The 22116-nt window shown below is 46.3% G+C and overlaps 1 protein-coding gene across 3 annotated transcripts; it reads left to right on the top strand.

The window, feature by feature from the left end:
• The first annotated feature begins 1595 nt into the window (after positions 1-1595).
• On the top strand, positions 1596-12221 carry KLHL38 (kelch like family member 38). Of its 3 annotated transcripts, none has more exons than XM_051610807.1 (4): positions 1596-1752; positions 2327-3807; positions 5220-5325; positions 12148-12221. In XM_051610807.1, the coding sequence occupies exons 2-4, from the start codon at positions 2458-2460 to the stop codon at positions 12153-12155; spliced, it is 1464 nt and encodes a 487-aa protein (XP_051466767.1). In that variant the 5' UTR covers positions 1596-1752; positions 2327-2457; the 3' UTR covers positions 12156-12221. The 3 variants fall into 3 exon arrangements, with proteins under 3 accessions (XP_051466767.1, XP_051466766.1, XP_051466765.1); XM_051610806.1 differs by lacking the exon at positions 12148-12221 and adding an exon at positions 6769-9135 and having other exon boundaries at positions 2434-3807; XM_051610805.1 differs by lacking the exon at positions 12148-12221 and adding an exon at positions 6769-9135.
• The last annotated feature ends 9895 nt before the right edge of the window (positions 12222-22116 follow it).

The raw sequence follows: 22116 nt of genomic DNA, 5'->3' as shown, positions 1-22116 counted from the left end.
ATGCTGCACTGAAAAGTCTCTGGGAAAGGTCACATACGGCACGACCCGTGATGCAAAGCTGCTGTTTTTAGAGGAACAGGCTGCCCCCATCCCTGCCGTCTGCTGGGCCAGGGACGTGGGGGCAGGAAGACATGGAGAACTGGAACACATGGAGATCTGCAACCACCAGCGCGGCACGGGAGTTGACATGAGGGCACTGTGGCTCCCAACGATTTTTGCTCATCTGCCTCACTGCGACTAGAGGCAGACATGACTCACCCGTGAGCTTTGGCTTTGAAAATATGAGAACGAGTTTTGCTTTAACCTTGTGTCTCCCTGTGGTGACGATGCTTAGGAATGACATTTTGGATTCAGTCTCATCCCAGAACAAAGGGAGGAGTCTCAGCATAGGGGCCTGATCCAGTTACCCAGGCACAGGAAACCAATGCTTTTTTTTTCTTGAAACACCCAGAAAATTGGCACAGAGATGGGACACATCACACTGAACCTGTTGGAGACCCCAGCTGGGGGCTAGCTGGGGCTGTGGAGGATCCTCTGCTGGCACAATGTGCTCAACTGATGCAGGGAATGGATATAGGCTCATCATTGCAGATACCTACATGGGAGTGTTAAATATGGACTCTTACTTGTGACAGAGGCACCTGAGCGCCCTTGGAGACCCAGAAGTGCCTGGAGGACTGTCCACCTGCCCAAACATAGGTGGTACTTACCTGAGTAAATGGGCAGACCCAGTTGTATGGACTAGATCTCACTGGCTGCAAAAGGAGCTCAGACACCTTGTTGATGTGCAGGCTTCTGCAGTTAGAGACTGTCAAGGTGTCTACCCTGGGGAGCTAAGTGCCTCCCTGGGACCCTGTTTTCCAGCTTGCTGCACTCACTTCAGTAACTTGCTCCAGTCCCACCCATAACTCTGAGCTGCCTCAAGCCACTGGCTTGAGAAGTTCTTTGCTAAGGGTTTCAAAGAGGTCCTTACACAGAAGGCCACAACCTGGTATTTTCTGTATGAAATATCAAGCAGCATCATAAAGATAAACTGCAGCTGCTCCGAGAGTGACCTTCCCTCTCTGCTTGGCAGAGGTAGCTGGGTTCTCCCTTGAAAGCAGAGGTCCCTGTGCATCAGCATCTCCCACGAGACTGCAACGGTCAGACGCTCCTCAGATCTCTCCATAAAGTGGAGACATGGTCCATGCCACCGGGGTCCCTGGGAGCCCTTCTCTCTCCCTCTTTCTCCTTGAAACCACGGTGAGAGGGCACTACCCAGCGCCGGGCCTCACAGGCTGTTTGCAGCCTTCTAGAGTTCCCAGGCACTTTAGGACAGGGTCTCGCCGCTGTTTCCAAACGGACAGCCAGGACTTTTATAAGTGAACTTTCCTCTCCGTGTCTATTTATTATATGTAAACATATGCCAGAAAAACACCACTCGGGCATGCTCAGTACTGGGCAGGTCATCGCAGAAAGGCGGCGGCAGCGTCACAGGCGATAGGAGCGGGCCTGCGCCTATTCTTAGATCTGGAATGTACACAATGCCCCTGCCCACCGCGCCCCGGAGCAGCTACGCTGACTTCAGAACAAACACGGCCAGAAATCGCCCTCTATGAATCACTTTACCTACTGAAAGAAACGTCCTGTCGGTTTATAGGGTTGTGTTGGGTTGTTTGTTGTGTTTTTTTTTGCTCCAGGCTCTAGCTATGGAAAATCTCAGCAGAGAATAAACGGCAGAGAGTAAGTGCTTGCAGGAAAGGACAACAGAAGGTAAACATTTCTACCCTCCTGTTTCACTGCAGGTTGAGCAGTCAGCCATGACAATAGATGCTCATCAAATTGTTCTGCCTGGCACTTAATTTAGTCATTGTGTGTCTGATTAACATTAAAAAAAAAAAAAAAAACCAACGAACAAAACCACAGCTAAGCAGAGTTAATAAATAAGCGTTTTAATGCAGATTCCCAGTCTCAAGGGTTTGGTTTCCCCTGCTGCAGAGTTCAGCTCTGCCAGATTTGCATTCCTTGGGAGTGACTAACTCTAGGGGAAAGAGGCGCAAGCTACTAAACTGCTAATACTTTAAAACAGTGAATAAATGTCTGAGCGCATTTATTCAGCGTGATTAAAATGAACAAACCATTTGCTTCAGCCGTCCAGCTCTCATCCCAAATCAGTGAGATAACTTCAGTGCTTTTGCTTCTTGCCAGGGTCGTAGGCAGTGCTGACCTCAGAGCTGCAACCTATCTGATAACTTTATGAAAATTTTAAAGGGTCTTAAGCGACCTTTTAGCTTCTTTATTATTTTCCCACTGTGCTTAACCCATGTTCCGTTTTTGTGCATAACAGTGAATGGATATTTTGAGCAACATCAAAGTCCTGATTTGTTCCCTTGGAGCTGGATATTTCAATAAAAGCTGCTAAGAATTTGTTGGGTTTTTTTCTGCCAAGTCCAGAATTCATCTCTTTCCTATTTTGCTATGGAGGAGGGATCCACTGAAGAGTTTCTCTTCACAGACCAGGAATTCTCCTCTGAACTGCTGAAGCAGCTGAATGCTCTGCGGCAGAGAGGGATGCTGACTGATGTTACCCTCTGCTCCGGGGACTTCGAAATCCCCTGCCACCGAAACGTGCTGGCCTCCAGCAGTCCATACTTCAAGGCAATGTTCTGTAATGACTTCAGAGAGAGTCACCAGCCTAAAGTCATCCTGAAGGGCATGGATGCTGAGATTTTGGATCAGATTATCCTTTACGTTTACACAGGGGAGATTCTTATATCCACCGAGAATGTCCTGGGCCTGCTGGAGACAGCCTCCATGCTGCAGTACTCTAAGCTGTTTGAGGCCTGCTCTGCCTATCTCCAAGACAAGCTGACTCCTGACAACTGTCTTAGCATGATCAGACTGGCAAAACTCTTGAACTGCCAAAGCCTGAATAAGAAAGCCAAGGCTATGGCTTTGAAATGCTTTCCTGAGGTGGCCTCTTCTGAAGACCTGAAGAACCTTTGTCCCTTGGAGCTCATTGATTACCTTGGGGACGACGAGCTCTGTGGGGAGGAAGAGCAGGTCTTTGAGACATTGATGGTGTGGATCCGGCATGACCTCCAGACAAGGCAAGTCTACATCCAAGAGTTGTTCAAGAAAGTCCGGCTTCAGTATGTCCATCCAACTTTCCTCTTCCACTTTATTGCCAGTGACTCCCTTGTTCAGTCCTCACCCACTTGCAGGAGCATCCTTGAGTCAGCCTGGAGACAAATGTTTTCCTTGTACAGCACCAATGCACCTGACATCAAGCCCATGCTGCACGTTCCTCGCAGGTACTCCAACCAAGAGTTCCTCATCATCATTGGTGGCAGAAAGGAGAGCCAGCAGACAACAAGGGATGTCTTGCTTTATGATGACAAGACAAACCAATGGCTAAGCCTGGCCAAACTTCCTGTGCGCCTGTACAAAGCCTCTGCAGTGAGCTTGCACAGCAACATCTATGTGGTCGGTGGGATGCCTGTCAGCAATAAGAAAAGCCCCGTCAGTGATAATATTTACATTTACTCCCTCAAACTCAATCAGTGGAGGTTGGTTGAGCACATGTTAGTTCCACGTTACTCCCACAGAAGCTTGGCTTATAAAAATTATATTCTATCATTTGGTGGAATTGGTGAAAACCATGAAATCCTGAATTCTGTTGAAAGATACGATAGCATCCACAACACCTGTGAGAGCATGGCAAACATGCCTGTTGCTGTCCTTCACCCTGCTGTTGCTGCCAAAGATCAGAGGGTCTACCTCTTTGGGGGAGAAGACGTTATGCAAAACCCTGTCCGGCTGATCCAGGTAATGGTCAGTCCTGCTTGTTGCCACAGACAGTTTCATCTAAGGTATTCAGCAGTTCATCACCCTCCTGAGGCAATCAACCCCCCAAAAAACTTCATTGTGAGTTGCAGCAAAAGGCAGGATGACATGACACAAGGATTCAGGGAAGCCTTGTCTGCAAGGAGCATTGCAACTCTTTCATTTTCCCCTTTGAAAATTTTTCAGGCACAAGTCCTGAGGTACTTCTTTGGGCTTCTGTCAGCTCTGCCACTGGTGGGCACTGGGACCAAGGCTGCTGTAGGTGACACCCTGGCCTGGCTTCATGCCTGTAGCCAATCCCACCGAGATCCGTGCTCTCCTCTGGGCGGCCGAGCTGAGGTCTCATCTGTGCATCTGCTCACTTGCAGTGACAGCAGAGATTGGCAATCATTAGAGCAATTAGATTCTCACTCATCAAAGGGCCAGGACTTAAACTGACAGTTATTTTGTATAAACAGCCATGTTAAAAACGTGGCTCCTGCCACATGTTGCTGGCTCTCTGCCTGCTTTCAGCAGTTCGACTCTATTAGGAGGAAAAAATACATTAAATCCTTTCTTATCTGATTAGATGCTTTAGCAATAGTGTAGTCTTACTTTCCTCATTAGTGTTTTTCACTGGTTCAGGTGTTTTAACTAAGAAGGATCATTAAAGGCCATGATGACAGCCAGCACTTGAGCAATACTGCTTTATGGTGATAAAGCTACTTGATTATCAGGGGGAAGGAAATGTATTTATCAGTTAGTGGGGAGATGTCATGGAGCTATTTGCTATATTAAGAAGCGGATGACGTGACATAAAAGTCTGTGTCGCCCAGATACAGATGACTGAATGATCATCATCTGGCAACAGCTCTTTTTCTCACATAAATTGATGACTTAGACATCACTCTAAGTTCCATCAACAAGTCCTTTTGCCAATCCAAGTGCATACCAGCCACCAGCACAAATATAGCTGGGCAAACACAGTGGCTGCCAGCAGAGCTAGGTGAAGTTGAGGTTTCTTAGCCCAGGAAATTGCTAAGGCTAAGGCAGGAATACCCAGAATAACTGGAAAATGAAAGCAAATGGCTGTCATTTTGGGACAGGATTATCCAGGAGTTACAGTGATTTAATGGCCTTGCAAAGATTTAGAGCCAAGAAGTTTGCATGTGGCAGATACATTCTGCCTTACTGCCTGTGCTAGCATGTCCTGAGCAGACAAGCTAAGAACTAAAATGCTTTCCAAGGGGACATATTAGGGAAAAAAAGTGGGTAAATTCTCAGACTTCCAGCAGTTCAAGTCAGAGGATTGTATTCATTAGGACAAAATAAAAACCATAAGTTTCTCTGAAATTACAATTGCCAGTTAAAGTGCAACATAAACAGCTGCGTTTGTATCTCTATTTATTTGTCAGGTTTACCATGTCTCCAGGAATACATGGTTTCGGATGGAGACCAGAGTGGTGAAGAATGTCTGTGCACCAGCTGTCATGATTGGAGACCAGATTATCATCGTAGGTGGTAAGGACCCTGTTTCACCCTCCCTCTTGCCTTCCCCTCCCCAGCTTCTGTGGGATTTCACTGCCTTCCTGCTTGGGGTTCTCCCTCAAAAAGCATGTGGAGCTTGGGAAGGAGAGAAGCAGACCCTCTCACAGGGTCTCATGTAAGTAAAAGTGGGGACGAGTTCTCAACAAGGCATCTTCTTATTCCAACTAGTAGGACCTGCATTGAGGGGAAACTGGGGAAAAGCCAATGCAAGTTATTGCTCTGCAGAAGAAGGGAGGAAGCCAAGGTCATGGGGGTCCTGCTCCTCCCCTGCTGACTCACAGCCTGGCCCTCCCTGACTGCTCTTCTTGGAAGGGTGAAGAGGATGGTTACCACAAGGCTATGGATAGCTTTTTGGGGTGGTTGGACTACAGAGCTAAGAGAGGACAATCGGTCCTGTAGATGCCTCTTAGGGGTAACTGAAATGTCCTGAAAGGGGTGTGAAACACTCAAAGAGGGGAAACTTCTCAATGTCTTTTTCAACCTGAGGACCAGCCTCTGCCTGTGGCACTTTGATGTTAATTTAGCACTCTGCAGTCCTTGCTGCAGCTTCACTGACCATGGGTTGGCATGAGAAAGCATGGACTAGATTATTTAAGGGAAAATGTATGAATGGTCACATCACAACAAAGGGGAGTGTGTTGGCCTAAACTAGACAGGCCGTGATTTTTGTTAGGGAAAGTGTCTTCCAAGCCTGCAAAACATGGCCCAAAGCAGTTTGTTTGCCATGGGCACTCTTGATTACCTACAGGGATAGATGGAAAAGGTACTGCTGGGTATGAAGCTTCCACACCTCCACTGCTCCAGGGCAATGGCCCTGGTACCAGACCTTACCTCTCAGCAGATGCAAGGTTACATCACCCCTCAGTGAAAGAGCTGTCCACTGGGTCACTGGCATGGTGGTCAGCACAGACCTGAGGGATCTGGGAGTGGAGCAAGCACGAGTGGCACGGTACTGTTGAATACCCAGCTCCATTCAGTAGACAGCTACAACTCCAACCCCCTAAAGGCTTTGTTGCTCCCTTCCCATGTGCCACTGTTTTCTGTATTTCTGAGTGAATCTCTAGGAGTCTGATAGGTGAAAACACTTGGGAAGTTTGAAGACACTTGCAGAAATCTGCAAGCTCCAACTGTGTTTGACAGGTTGCTTGTCTGATCTGCTGTGTTTTATGGTGCTCATCAAGCCTTGGCTGCCAAGGTGCTATGAGACAGGGTGGTGACAAACAGGAAGGGAAGATAGACAGACAGGCATTCTTGTAACACACCATCACTTCCCAGCTTAAATATCTTAATTCTGCCAAATTATGTAGCAGTATTATAGGTTTTCTTGAAGACTAGCAGGAAATAAATGATCATTCTTTCTGCTGGCCATAAGCTCTAATTCCCATCTGTCTGTTCCACCTCTGGCTTTGCTTTTAGGGTACACCCGGAGAATAATTGCTTATGATACAAAAGGCAACAAGTTTGTTAAATGTGCTGACATGAGGGACAGACGAATGCACCACGGGGCCACTGTCATCAAGAACAAGCTGTATGTCACAGGAGGACGGTGTCTCACTGCAGACAATGTTATCAAGGACTTGGATTCCTTGGACTGCTATGATCCAGTGACTGACACGTGGACACCCAAGGGAAAATTGCCACACAAACTTTTTGACCATGGGTGCCTTACACTCCAGTGTGTCCCCTGTTCTAACCTTCTCTAAACGACCTTCAGTGCTTCCCAGGGCGTTTTGTGTTTTCCTTCTCAGAAAGGACCCACCTTGCTCTGCGAAGAGTACACAGGGTATGCTCGTGGGGTCCCACAAACTCCTGACCTTGAAGGCACCAGTGGCAGTAGTCATTCCCTGAAAGCTCTGCCAGAAAGGTCACAAGCTTTGTGCTCATGCCATGTTCACCTGACCAACACTGCGTGAGCTGCTGCTAAGTCCAGCCAGGAGGGCTTACCCAGAGTCTCAGCAGGACAAAGGAAAATGATGCTGGGTAAGAACTTGATGCAGGATTTGACCTTGTACAGACTTTAAAATGAAAAGTGAATAGGAATGCTAATATCTCCAGGGAAAGTAAGATCTGGGTAACCTGCCTGCCACGGCCTTTGCTGCTTGATGCTGACCAAGCTTTCCATTTTGAGTGGTGGGAGCATTTAGAGTAGGAAGCCCTAAGTCTTGTAGCCAGCCCAACAGCAGTAGTGTTAGCTGTGGCAGTCATCTCATGAGAAATAGAATGTTAATGTTCTTAACATCAAATTAGCAATCTTAGCAAAAGGCTGATGCTTTGATCTGAACTCTCACATTGTGGCAAGATGCACGTTTGCCTTTTTTAAGCTACTGCTCTTTTGCAGTGCAGGGATGATTTCTGTTCCATCTGTCTGCTCTCTGAAGAGCTGGAGGTGGGATGGAGATAAAAATTATCTGCATCTTATCTTCCAAGGGATATTGTTTTGCAGGGAAGTTGTTTCTCCTTTTGCATCAGGGACAGCAGTGGGGTTAGTTAGGAAGTCATTAGGCTGATGGAATTGCTGAAATCTGGAATAGCAGAGACGACACATGGAGGAAAGGGGATGTAAAAGAGAAGAGGTATTTAGGAAGAAAAAAAAAAATCCCTTTCTCCTCTCTCCAAACCACTGGAAAAGAGCAAGGAGAGAAAGCCAGTGACAGGAAACCAGCTTTCCAAGAAGAGCAAGTCTAAGTCTGCCACTTGGCAAAGCAGCTCTGGCTCCACCAATATTTTTGTGGGGTTCTGCCACTATTTTTAAAGGGAGGGGACTAATCATCAGATACTGAACAGGCTGTGAACTGCTGTCAGGTCACCAGGCTTGGTAAGATTGCTGAGATAGCAAGGAGCTTTAAATACAGTACTTACCATCATCCAGAGAAAGGATGGCAGGAAGAACATCCCTTTTTCCTCATATTTGAAAGGAACTAGGACTTTTCCAAGGATACAGGGTGGCATGAGGAAACCACACTCAACCATCCTCTTCACAGAAGGCTGCACAGCCATATGGTGACCACCACATTGCAGGACACAGCTCCAACCCCTAAGATGGGCAGTGTGCCCAGGTGGCCAAGAAGGCCAACACCATCCTGGCCTGCATCAGGAATAGTGTGACCAGCAGGACCAGGGAGGTGATCCTGCCCCACTTCTCAGCCTTGGTGAGGCTGCACCTCAAGCACTGTGTGCATTTTGGGGCACCGCAGTACAGGAAGGACACTGAGGTGCTGGAGAGGGTGCAGAGAAGGGCAATGAGGCTGATTAGGGGTCTGGAGATCAGGTTTTATGAGGAGCTGGGGCTGTTCAGCCTGGAGAAGAGGAGGCTGAGGGGAGACCTCATTGCTCTCTACAACTACCTGAAAGGAGATTGTAGTGAGGTGGGTGTTGGCCTCTTCTCCTTGGTGACCAGTGATAGGACAAACAGAAATGGGGTCAAGCTGCTCCAGGGGAAGTTCAGATTTCTTCACAGAAAGAGTGATGAAGCATTGGAACAAGCTACCCAGGGAGGTGGTGGAGTCATCGTCCCTGGAGATGCTCAAAAAAGAGGTAGTTGTGGTGTTTCAGGAGATGGTTTAGTGGTTAGGGGTTGTAGGATGGTTGGATTTGAACAGGAAGGTCTTCTCTAACCTTGATGATTCTATCATTCTTTGATTCTATTATTTCCACCCATAAATCTGTATCTGGGAGCAGAAGGGTAACAGAAATAGTTAATTAAATGGGGGGCTGGAAGAAAGAATTGTGTATTAACTGCTGTTTTAACAATACAAAATAAAATCTTTATTATTTTTTGTATGAGCTTTGTGTTCAGGAGTCCCCATTGTTCCCTCTGCATTGTTGATAAAGGGAATTGTTTTTGTACCAGTGGTTTTTGCCAGGGTTTCCTTCTAAGGATCTGAGTAAACCTGCAAAAAATGAGTGGGAACCCAAACTCATCTCCCAGCTCAGAAGCTTTGGCTACATTTCTCCTCTGTCTTCCAGTCTATCTCATCATCTCCTCCTCGTACAAAGCAGGGCTAAATCACCGCACTTGCCAAATTGGACCAGAGCAGTGATTCATTCTGCTTCCTCACAGGCCAGCTCCAGCTCTCTGGAGAAAGACTTGTCATGGCCAATTATGGAAAGTCTGCCCTGGGGAGATGTTTATTCCTAACCCTGCAGTGCCGCCTTCCCAAACTCCTTCCTGTTGTGACCCCACTCAGCTCCAAAACTCCAGGAGACGCCAACTGCTGCCACGCATTTTAGCTGACACGGATTCCTGACAGGCTCGTGACTGTACCCAGAACCAAGGGAAAAAAAGCTGACTTGGGGCCATAACCCCATGTTTGCAAACCGTTGCCACAGTCATTGCTTTATGCTTGGAAGCAAACAGATTTTTAATTCCTGTCTCATATAACTAATCATTTTCTCAGCATTCATGTGGAGACCAAATAGTACCTTGCACAGATGTAGCTGGGCAAGGAATGGGGAGTGCAGAGGAGAGGCACAGTTGCAGCAGCATTCAGCACAGCATCCCTCCCCTGGCCCTCAGGGGACCTTCACGTCACCCCCAAGTCCTTGGAGATGCAAGGGCTGTGGCCAGCTCTGCTCTGGCTGCAGCCCTGCACTCCCTCTCTTCACAAACTCCTCATGCCCGTAATTCAAGGAATTTGGGTTTGCTGGGCAGTAAACACAAAGCCTGGTTTCTAATAGACTTTTGTGTTGTGGTCAATTGGTTTTGATGCAAGCTCTGACCAAAGCTTTTGGGGCCCTTTGCAAAAAGGGTTGGAACCAGAGGATAGTCTTACTGAGCCAGGCAAGGGCTGGCAGAGCAGCTCAGTCACAGGGAAGCAGAAGCACAATCAGCTGCAAAGCAGGGATATGCAGCCCCAGGGCTGATGCTGTGGGGAGAAGGGATGCTGCCTTTCTAAACAGGTGGTGGCCACCACTTGGCCCACCTAGAGGAATACTTAGTCCCATCCCAAATGCTTTGCAATTGTCGTACCCAGTGGTAATATGGGTGAAAGAACTGCTAGCAAAGGTTGGCCAAGGTACCTCTTTCTCAGTGTCAAGGAGGGGACTTTACGAAGCAGGGACTGCAAGGCCACTGCTACCTGGAACACCTTCTGAGTCAACACATGCTTTTCCAGAGGTCTCAGCATCCTAATATTGAGCACTCTTTTAGATCTTCCATGGGATAGCAGCAAGGTACTTCACAAATATAATGACAGCCCTATGAAGAGATGGGAATTTGTTGCTCATTGTTTAATAACCAGTGACACCAAGGGAAAGACTGTTTTAAGAAAAGGCCATTGATTTGAGGGTCAACTTTCAGAAGGGCTGAGCACTGGCCACTTTTTTCAAACCAGGGAGTGCTGTGAAGGCACATCACCTCCAAGGTTTCATTCCTGGGTGCCCCGAGAAAGTCACTAGATGATGGAAACCATGGACCACATGGCTGAAAACAGCCAGCTCCATGGGACAGGGCGTTACCCAGTCCCTCATGGCAGGCACATTCAAAATCTCACGAGACACTCCAGTCCCTCCCTAAGAAATCTACTTGAGCACATTATTGACCTCACAGCTTTTAATACTATTTATCCTAAATCTTCTTTGCTGAACCTTCTGCCATCCCCACCAAGACAAAGGACAATCGATTACCTTTTTTGATACAGTGTATTTTCTACATCTTTAAAGTTTATTAGGATGTTTCCAATTCTGTAGACTAAACAAACCCAGCCTTTTCAATCTTTCCTCATAAGTAATGTTTTCTAGACCTCTGATCATTTTTGTTGCTTTCTTCTGGACAATTTCCAGTTTGTCTGTTGTGGGCTTTTTTTAGCTAAGTGCAGGGCCGTGTCTCAGCCTCACAGTGCTGAGAAGGGCAATAAACCCCTTCTGTGTCTTACCTACTGCGCTCTGGTCTCACAGCCCTGAAGGACTTTTGCTTTTCACAGCAGCAGCAGGAGCAGATTATTGATTCGGGTTCAGCTGTGCATGGGATTAAGAAATGCTTGCAAGTTTGGGCACAGTCATATGGAAAGACTGCAGGAGATCCAGGATCTCCCCGGGTTATGCTGTAACTCCATCTTTGATTTTGGCTCACCAGGATTCAGAGCCAGATCCCATTGGAGACAATGTGTCTCCATGGGCTTCAGCAAGGGATTTTGGACTAGGCCCTAATTATTGTGTTCTCAGCTGGGTTCATCACTAATTCTATTAATTTTAAGAGAAAATATTTAATGTTTGAGTCATTTTTATACCAGGGGAAATGTTTCAGGCTAAAAAAAAAAAAATAAAATGTAAGAGTCTGCATTTTCTTTTTCACTTTCTTCTGCTTTCCTTGCTACAAACCCAGAGCTGGATCCTGCTGCACAGGCAGCCCGTGGTGGCAGGCAGCTTTGCTTTGATCTTTGCAAAGAGCTTTGTAGGTTAGGCCTGTGCTTTTTCACTGTAACCGTTTATCAAACAATGCAATTCTTTCCAACGGCAGCCTTTTTCTTGTGCAGTAATATGTTTATAATTATAATGCATTTCCTGCTTCTTTTTGATTAAACACACCTGACAAAGTAGGAAAGATGTTGATGCATAAATAAACGGGCACTCCAAGTTCATGGCTTTGTCAGTCCCTTTTTTCCAAACGCCAAGGAGTTCACTGTGAGGTGAATCCTCCAGTTGAGAAGGAAACAATTGGGGAGAGCGTGTATGAATAGCATACAGGGTAATTTATCCCTGGCATTGTTCCTTAGCCTGACCTGAGAGCCATTAATAATTGACAGCAGCAAAAACAATCCCTTTTTAAAAATATAAACATCCATACTTTTTTTCCAGCTGCTTGAAAGCTCCCACACAGAAGTTAAACAGTCATATTCTCCGTGGCACAAATGAGCATGAATTCCCCGATGCAAGCTTGCACCAGCAAAAGGAGTTGAGACCTGCTAATTAGTGGACTGCTAATAATGTTTTCAGTGGCTATTTCTGATGAGTTTGCCTGAGGTGCAAATGAAGTAGAGTGCGTATGGAGAAACTGGTGTCTCAGGCTGCTCAGGGTTTGTGCTGGAGCACTGAGAGATTGATCGGGCCTCTTCTGTTTATTGAAGTTTCCAAAATAGTAGCAGCGTAGCGAGGAGCCCAACTGCTCTGTCGCTCAGCAAGTCACCCGCCAGCTCCAGCTGCCGCTTGTCACTTCTGCCCCTGGGGCTCTTTGTTTGCCTGCCCTCCTTTCATGTCGTAAGAACCCTTCCGAGAAAAGCCAGGGGCAGCACGTCTCGAGCAGCCCTGAGACATTAGGTGGGTGCCTCGTGGCTGCTTTAAACATGAGGCCTCCCCACAGCTGTTGGAGACATTTGGCTTTAGGCTGAAGATGAGCCATGGGGTAAAATACTGCTGGAGGTGGGAAAAGGTGGCAGAATCTGGTCCACTTCTTCATCTGGTGAAGAAGATGTCTATAAACCATCCTACTACAGCTAATCATCCCATGTCGACTCCTCTGAAGTTTGTCTCTTTGTTAGGCTGTGCCTTCTGATGAATAAACCATGTTCCACCACCCCTCCCTAAAGCAGGTATGCTGGGAAAAGGGAAAAGGCATGTCCCCTTCTCAGGCTCCCCAGTGCCACAGCTGTAATGACATCCCCTGAGTTTTGTTTTGGCTTTGGTGTGTCACCGAGGTTTCTCTCTGCTCTCAGAAACTTTCTCAGGCCAAACAACTGTGCAGATGTGCCTGGTAGGTACCCTGCTCCCACATTTGGAGGTGGTAGTGACTGCCCAGAGCACCGGGAAGTGACACCAAGGACACTCAAATCCAAATTTCAAGCTGATGAGATGTTCTTGGTCTGGCAAATCAGCCAAAACCAATCTGAGACTTAAAGCACAGCCCTGACACACCTCCCTGTGAGAGCTGAGGGACTGCAGGAGAACGTGTCCAACCCTGAGGAGCAGAGCCCAAACTGCATGGAGGCTGCTCCAATGTGAAACTTGGCTACAAATCTTTAGTGCTGGGAAAGTGCTATATGGTATCCAGATCAGCAGCAAGCCCTGGAATTAATAGGGTTGATTAAACCGTTTTGATGTGCACGGTATTTGGAGATAAGGGCCCAATTCCCAAGGGCCTCCAGTGAAAATTAGACGTTAACCATAAGAGTACGTGACATCCCCTGACAAGGGTGAGGAAGTCTGCTGGAAGACATGGGACAACTACAAACCAAGGGGGCAGCTCTTGAGAGAGCAAAGTTACCACAAACTTGCTGGATCTGTTTTGATGCTGAAATGACGTGGGCCCTGGCACCAGGCAGATCGAAAGCAAGGGAACTATGCCTGTGTTATGTTGTTATGACACATATATTTCCCTGAAAATGACATTAAAGAGTACCAGAGGCTCAAACATTGTTCTGTTTATCTGTTCCCCGAGTAGGGTTCTTAGTCTTAGAGACAGCCTGAGCACTGCAGAATATGGCTCCTGTCAAGAAAACTTTGCCTGTGGCATGAGGTCTGTTGGCAAGTGGGACATGGGAAGGCATCCCAGAGGGTCAGGGGTGTGCGTGGCTGTCGTCCACTGCTGCCTGGCAGGATGGCAGCCCTCTGAGACCTGCAAAAAGATGAGCTGCTGGAGGAGACAACCCTGCCATGCACTGAGGTTCACAGGTCAGAAAACGATGGGAGAGGCTGATTCCTCCCCAGGGTGTCAACCTGGGGTTCATCCTGTGCAAAAGCATGGAAAGGCTCCTCATGACTCAGGCTGTGTCCATGGTGACTCTGTATGCTTCAGGCCACATTCCAGCCCTGGGATTCCCTTGCAGTGGAGCGTGCACCTGAATTAGCCATTAATGGGATACCAAATTCCCCCTCACCATGGCATGAACTAACCCATGCTTGTGCAAGCAATGCACACACAGCTGTGGCATCCTAAGGAGAAGACTCCCAGAGTTTAACAGGGCACCAGCTCAAGCCTTGACCAAAGAGGAAAGCAGAGGTCCTATGGACGTTCTTCAGGACATGGTGATATTTAATGGATAATTCAAACTTTTTAAAAAGAAGGCAGTGTTTGGGCTTGGGCGTGCTGGCTGAAGCCCTGAAGGCTTCTAGCTGAGAAATTCTAGAGCCTACAAGGGTTGTCTTTCTGCTCATTATAACTTGGAACAAATGTCAGTAAATAGAGTCTGTTTCTTCTCCAGTCACAGGGAGCTCTGGAAATTTTCTCAAGAGAAAAATAGCAACATGCAGTGAAAGAAGCGGTGCCTGCAAACTGAAATACAAATGGCAGGGAAGCCAAAAGTGTGCTCACCCTTCCAAGCTGGAGCTTATATTTTTACTGGCATGAAATGTGACATGCGCAGTCAATCATGGATTTCAAGCTTAGAGTCCATTATTTGTGATGGCAACTTAAAATACATGGGTCCTTACTCCTCAGAGATTCACAGCAGAGGACACAGATGACCCTCAGCTGCAGAGTCACCATCATCAGCTGGATTTTCAAAGCATCCAGCTCATTCTTTAGGCAAGAGCAGCATCTCATGCCATTACCTGGATAACTGAAGTACACCTCAAAAAAAAATTTAAAGAAACAAACCAGCTCTTCCCTCTTCCATCCTTGTCCACAGCCCATCCCAGAGATCAGCACACAAATGCAATCAAACAAGTGCCAAGTCTCTGGGCTTCCAGGAAACTCAGGTAATAGGTGATAAATGGCCATTAGCTGTCTAACACCAAGCTCTTCTGTGCCGAGGTGCCCCATAGCCAGAAGGGCATCATTACCTTTAAACATACATAGAAAAAGAGGGGTTTTTTTTCCTGATTTTCAACATGTAGATTTTCCCCTTTTCCAGGAAAGGTAGCAGAAGGTTTGGGACAACTCTAGGAATGGGCATGCAACTGGGAAAGTGGATCGCTTCTGCTTTTAAAACAAACGTTTTATAGAGTTAGGAAAGAACACTGAGACAGTTCAGGGGTCTCTGATTTCCAGGAACAAACTATAAAAGCCATTTAGATTGATGGAAAATACTTTGGCATTTCCTTTTCATATTTCCAAAGCACTTTCAAAGATAAGGTGATAGGTAGGGCAGACAGACCTTCCTAGGACTCACATCAAGGGAGGGAAATGCGGCTGGGGAAATTATTACATCAATCAGTAAGTTTTCATCTTTATTGTACTTGTTTGATTCTAGAATACATTCTCCTCTGCTGATTTGTGTCTGGACTAATGCAAATACATGGATTTTCATGTAGATACAATGTACAGTTTTGTAGCTGGAGGATGTTGGTGAGCTCAGCTCAAGGGGAAATCCCTGCCCAGGTTTCAGCAGAAATCTGCAGACAGGCTGCTGGCAGAATTGTGGTACTGCCAGGCTCAGTGGGATATGGCACTGGCAAACAGCATGAGTCATTTGCCCTGGAGCTGTAGGAGCAAAGAACATCTCAAGATCTAGATCAGATTGGTGAATCAGCAGCATCTGACACAGTTTAAGAGGTTAAGCCTATTTATAGACAAATGAGGGTAATTCTCATAGCTGAAGGGATTGGATTTTTTCTTTAACAAATTCATAATAAACTCCAGGGAGGACAAATCTGAGTTCTGTACTCAGTTAACTCCGTGGAGATGAGGGGAAGATTGCTCAGACTTTGTCCAGGGATGTAGTCAAAGGAGCCAGAAACTCAAGAGTGTGTTATCCTCACTGCTTTGCTTTTTATCCACTCACAGGATTAAGTCATGCTTTCAGGACAGTACAAAGCATCCCTGTGGAGCCAGACCTTGACCTCCCTGCCTGGTGCATGGGTGGGACTCTCCTGACCACCCACACAAGTGCATTTGATGGGGGAAATCAGGAGGTTCAAATCTGATATGCAAGTGTAGGGAAACAAGTTCCTTCTTTACAGGGGACTTTCTGTTCATCATTTCTTGCCTTACTTCCTCCTTCACTCTTGTTTGTCACTAATGGTGGACATTAGAGTTAGTTTGCCAGTGTGATCAGCAGTGGATTTATGTCACATCATCAGTCAAGTGAGAAAGGATGGGACTTGCTGAGTGATTGTGGGTAAAATGTTATTTCTTTGAAGTCTCCATTGCTACATAATTAAAATAAGGATGATACAACCCCACAAGGGCATGGCAAACAAATCCACTAAACCCTGACATTTTTTTGTGAATCACCAAAACCTGCTGTTGTACAATCCCACTGCAGCTACTTGCTGTTTATTAAGTAACCACACCTACAGAAGCATAATATAATGATGATCTTTAATGAACTGATAATCAGCTTATAAAATTAATATGGGTCTAATTTTGACTGAGTGTACCCTCAAAAAAAAACCAACAACAAATAAACAAAACAAACAAAACAAACAAACAAAACACAACAAACAAAACCTCTAAGTGCTCCTTTAAAGAGTACCAGTGTTAAGAAAAAGCATTTTGTAATAGTAGAGCTGAAATCAGCCACCACCTGCTTTTCCTACAATGCATTTTCATACACTGCTTTCCATAGAAATCATGCATGGACTGAATATGGAGTTACAGACCCACTGGGAGAACAGTTCTTATGAAGAGGACACAAACACTTGGAGGGTTTGCTCATGGATTGTGCCCATGGACTAGTAATGCCTTTACTTAAGCAAGGACTCTTCTGCTTGGAGGCAACTTCCCAAGTGAGCTCACAGATATGAAAATCATCCCTCTGAGGTTGTCTGAAACTTTTTTCAAATTCAGAGGAATGATGTATGGAGCACTCCACACACTCATTTCATTCCCAAGTCTGCAATCTCAGATCATGCCAAAACATGGCATTTCCATACCATGCGTTTCTACATCCAAGGTCTTTAGGACCAGGTCCTTTCTTTTTCTCTTGGAAAAATCAAGTTTTTCAGTTCTTTCAATGTTTTTTCACCAGCCTTTATGAGACACCTTCTTATAACCTTCTCCCAGCATCTGTTTTATTTTAAAAGGATAAAAATGCATCTAAGTCTCACACATTCTTGCTACTTTCAAGGTTCTCCAATTACATTATTTATATGAATCCATTCCCTTTTTTGTTAGGGTTGGTTTTGGGTAGGGTTTTTTTTGTAGTTTAAATTTCATAGTCCCAGTGGCAAGGACAGAGACCTGCAGGGTGTGTTGTTTAAAAAAAAACAAAAACAAAACACATTTTATTTTGTCTGTTCTGTGATGAAAAATGCCTGCAAATGCAGGATTACAAGGATGTTTGGGCACTCACCATCACCTTATTAACTTTAAGATGATCCTAGGAACTGGCAGTACTTTATATGGTTCCTAAGTAGCACTTTTAAACTGCAGAAGTCCTTCAACCTTGTCTTCCAAGCACAACTCCTTAGGTCCCTGCACTCACCATCTGTCTTGGTAAGCTCAACTCATCCTGAAATCTTAAAGCTAACACAAGGCATCTCCAGTCTTTGACCTCTGCATGCCTGTCTCAGCACAAAGAGGGTCACAGCATGTAGATGCCCAAGCTGGCAACCCAGGAGAGTCAACAGTCTACTCTGTATCTGTTCTTGTCCAAGTCCAAATTCCTAATTTATCTGCTGGAGTTTGATCTGACAGTAGATGGACCAAGAGCTTCAAAGCAGCCTCGGGGCCTTGCTTAAGTCTCCCAGGACAAGCGTGGGGCTCCTCGGTGCTCCACCATTTCTCACACCTTCCCAAAATTGCCTTAGCTCAGCAGGCTTCAAGCGAGGTAAGGAAACCAATTAACTGCTTTTGAAAATCCTGGCCTCAGTCTGTTATGATGAGATCCTCTTGATAACAGCACTGCCTGGAGCAAGCTAAGAGCTTTCCTTGTTTTCCTCAATCTGAATTCAAGCAAACTTCTGCTGACCTCTTCCTTTCGGCCATTTGATTTCAATGGGAAATGGACTGCACAGGGATCTTTGATCTCAAGCCTTGTATATTTTCTCTAATATTCTTTTATCCTCACTAAAAAATATTTACTAATATTTTAATCTAATGTTTCTCTTTGGAGGGTTACACACAGTTCAGTATGCATCCTGCATCGGAAGATTTCTCCAGGTCTCTAGTGTTAAGTTTTTCTAAACAGGTTGGTTATTTACTTGCTGTTGCTGAAGGGACCAAGCAGAGCCCTTCTAGCTGACATCTAAAATAATGGAAGGAAAACCATACGCAAACCATACTTTCTGGAAATAAAATTACCCTTCTAAAATTACAGGGTCAGGGGAGTACAAATGACCCCACATGTCCTCATATGACTGCCCAAGTTTCTACACAGGAGAGGAGAACAGGTCACACAGATGTAGTTACAGAAGTTGAAATGGAGAGGAAGGGGAGACGAGAGACCGCCACCAAATTTAGAGCAACAGGTGGTTCCTCTGCAGCACCCATGAGGGACGAGTGGAGATGGGCACTGAGAGCAGCCTCTGCCAAGGCATCTGCACTGCACAGGGTGGAAAAGTGTTGGCAGGGATGGGGCACCATGAAAATAAGCAGGGGAACTGGCATCTGCATCATCAGCCTTTTCCTAGGATTGGTCTTGCAAGGAGCTTTGGAGAAACCCGACCCTGTACCTTAGGACTTTGGAAACATGGGATTTAGGCACCTGCTGTCCCAGACTGCATGTGACTGTCAACAAAACACTTGGTCACTATGTGCAGAGCCCAGCAAGTGCTTAAATACCTCCATAGAAGTGAGCGTTGGTGTCTCAGTTCTCTTGTTTCCTTTCCATGCCAAGGAGAAAATAACTCTTTCCTACCTTGCACATTGGAGAAGACAAATATGTTTTGCCATGCCAAAGGCTATTTGAAATGAGGCCCACTCAACTCAGAAGAAATAACCCATTCCTGTGCTTCCAGCTCTGCACAGGCACCTTGTGTCACCTTGCAGGTCTCTGCCCAGCAGTGGACAGGTCACCCAGGGGCAGTGACAGAAATCCAAGCAGAGCACTGTGATCCAGAGAAGACTGTCAAGCCCTGGACAGCAAAGGGAGTGAACTCATAGCAGGTCAAAAAGAAAACAACTAGTGCAAGGTTTGAAACACAGTCTCTGAGGAAGCTCAGAAAGACTTCCCATAGACATTTCAGTGTCTCACATGGACACTGAGCTCCACCTTTTTCAATGTCCTACCCTTCATGTGGGCTCTGGCACATAAACTGCACGTGAAATACCATCCAGCTTTAAGTCAGTTTACCTCCAATTCACGCTCTTGAGCGTGTCTGAAAGAAGGAAGAGCTGGCTGGGCTTTCAGAAGTTAAAGCCAGATGCAGCCAGACCCTTCCTAGCCCCACTGACCTTTTCCCATCGATGACTAATATCAGGCCTTCTTGTGCAAGCAGAGAGCAAACAAGTCCAGAGTGGCAGTTCCTTGGCAGAGACTTAGTTTACCTTTCAGTGCCACACTTAATAACACTGGCTGGCACTTATCGGAATAGATTTTCCAGCAAGTGGCATGCCAAAGCCTTGATGAAATCAGGCCTTCTGTCTGATGTCAATCACCTACCCTTTGCCAGATCAAAAGTGCTATCCATGCTGGAAAAACAAGACCCAAGGAGCACTTCAGCCCAGAAGTGCACAGCTAAACCTGGCCTGGCAACATGCTGTAATAAACTGAGGTCAACAGCGCATGGCCCTCAACCTGTTCTTCTGTACTTCGTGTTAAACCACAGACTGACCAAGCTACTGGATGTGCTTCCATGTGTATTTCTCTCTGTTTTATGGGGAATCTTTCATGGACGCTGGACCTGGAATACGTGCACAGCTATGGGTATCTACTGAAGTGCAACAAAGTGGAAGAGCATCCACCACCTTATTTTGTGGACATTCCATAGTCTTTACAAGAGATGGACCCAAACAGCTGATTACAAACATGAAGATCTTAGGGTGTGGGCAAAGCTAATTCTCATCTCATGGTCTGAGCCTATCCTTGCTAAGTATGCAAAAATAGACGTTGTTCTCACCCTAGATTGTTATAGTTTCAGTTCTTGTTGTTCCCTGGTGTCAATAGGAAGTATGTTCTCTGGCATCTGCATGAGGCCCATTTGCACCAGTCCCCGATGGCTGTGGAGCTGTAAGTTTTGCTTGTGAGTGGTGACTCTGCCTCCTGATCTATTGTTTTCAAAATGCAGCTGCAGAGGAGAGGAACATGGCATCATTACTGCTATGAAAGGTCTTTTCATCCTCTGTGGTTTCCGGGTTAGAGCTGCGTTGGCTGAGGATTCCTCCCCCAGGGTGGAGGAGTAATGGAAATGCAGCCTAAAACAGGATCAGGAGGAAGATGTGAAAATGAGTCCAAATGTACAGCGTATGAGTCAGTGCCACAAGGAATCTCTATCACACCTCCTCTTGGTACAGCAGAGCTGATCCCACACAAGGAGAAGACATTGTGACGTTTAGCATCTTAAAAAGGACACATGTCCTCACTGAAAGTTTAAGAGTGGGAAAATGTTTTCAGGTCAATCACATTGCAGTTTAAGAGAGAGCAGGAAAAGCAAGCATGGAATCATAGAATCACAGAATGCCAGGTTGGGAGGGACCTCAAGGATTATCTGGTCCAACCCTCTTAGGTAATACTGTAGTTGATGGCTATAGGAGATGGCTCAGCACCCTGAAGCATGACATGCTGCATTCATTATCTGCTGTAAAATAATATGGAGTGGGTGCTGAGGCCAAATCCTCTGCATGTGCAAATCAACAAAGCCTCACTGATGCTAAACTGATGCTGAACTGATTAACTCCAGCCCATGAGCTGCCTTTTGTCAGCAAAACCCGTTCTTGTACCATGAGGGGTCGCATGGTGTATTATGGTTTTAAATTTTCACTAGCAGCCCTAACTAAGATTGTTCAGGGGAATTAAACTGTAGCTTTAGCACAAGGAGTAGTAGGCACTTGGGCTGAGAAACACCCACAACACTTCTGCTGCCAAGTGTCTCCAGACTCCCAGGCCCTAAAGAGTCAGTCCATGGCAGCTTGGGGCTGCCAAGGGCTGGAGCTCAGACCTGAGCCCATATATCTTCCAAAGCAGACACCAGGTCCATCAGAGTGGGAAAGCGTGAGGACTCAACAGAGGAAAAAACATCTCCTCTTAGATAAGCATGTATAGGGTAAGGCAGAGTCAAGCCCAAAGAGTTTGAGCCCAGGCAGGATGAGGAGGTTGGCACTCAAGTCAAGGAAGCCAGGAGACAGGCTAGAGAAGCTGCTCTGAACTAAAGGTCCAAGGGAGCAGCATAGTTGAGGGCAAGGAGCAATATAAAAAGCCATACCTAACATACATACAGGTTGTGTAGAGAATGGATTGATAACAGCCCTGAGGAGAAGGACTTGGTGATGATGGGGGACAAGAAGCTCAACATGAGTTGGCAATGTACACTTGCAGCCAGAAAGCCAACTGTGTCCTGGGCTGCATCAAACAAAGTGTGGCCAGCAGGTCAAGAGAGGTGATTCTTCCCCTCTACTCAGCTCTTCTGAGACCCTACCTGGAGTACTGTGTCCAGTTCTGAAGCCTCATAACACAGGAAGGACATGCAGCTGTTGGAGCAAGCCCAGAGGAGAGCCACGAAGATGATCAGAGTGCTGGAGCACCTCTCCTATGAAGACAGGATGAGAGAGTTGGGGTTGTTCTGGGAAAGCCTGGAAAAGAGAAGGCTCCAGGGGGACCTTATAGCAGCCCTCCAGTACCTGAAGGGGCTACAGGAAAGCTGGGGAGGGACCTTCTGCAAAGGCATGTAGCAAGAGGAAGGGGGGTAACGGCTTTGAACTGGAAGAGGGTAGATTTAGGTTAGACATCAGGAAGAAATTTTTTAGTGTGAGGGTGATGAGACATTGGAACAGGTTGCCCAGGGAAGCTGTGG

This window comes from Apus apus, chromosome 2 (genome assembly GCF_020740795.1).
Source record: "Apus apus isolate bApuApu2 chromosome 2, bApuApu2.pri.cur, whole genome shotgun sequence".
Lineage (NCBI taxonomy): Eukaryota > Metazoa > Chordata > Aves > Apodiformes > Apodidae > Apus > Apus apus.
Note: the sequence above shows the minus strand (reverse complement) of the source record. Positions and strands in the feature narration are given on the sequence as shown.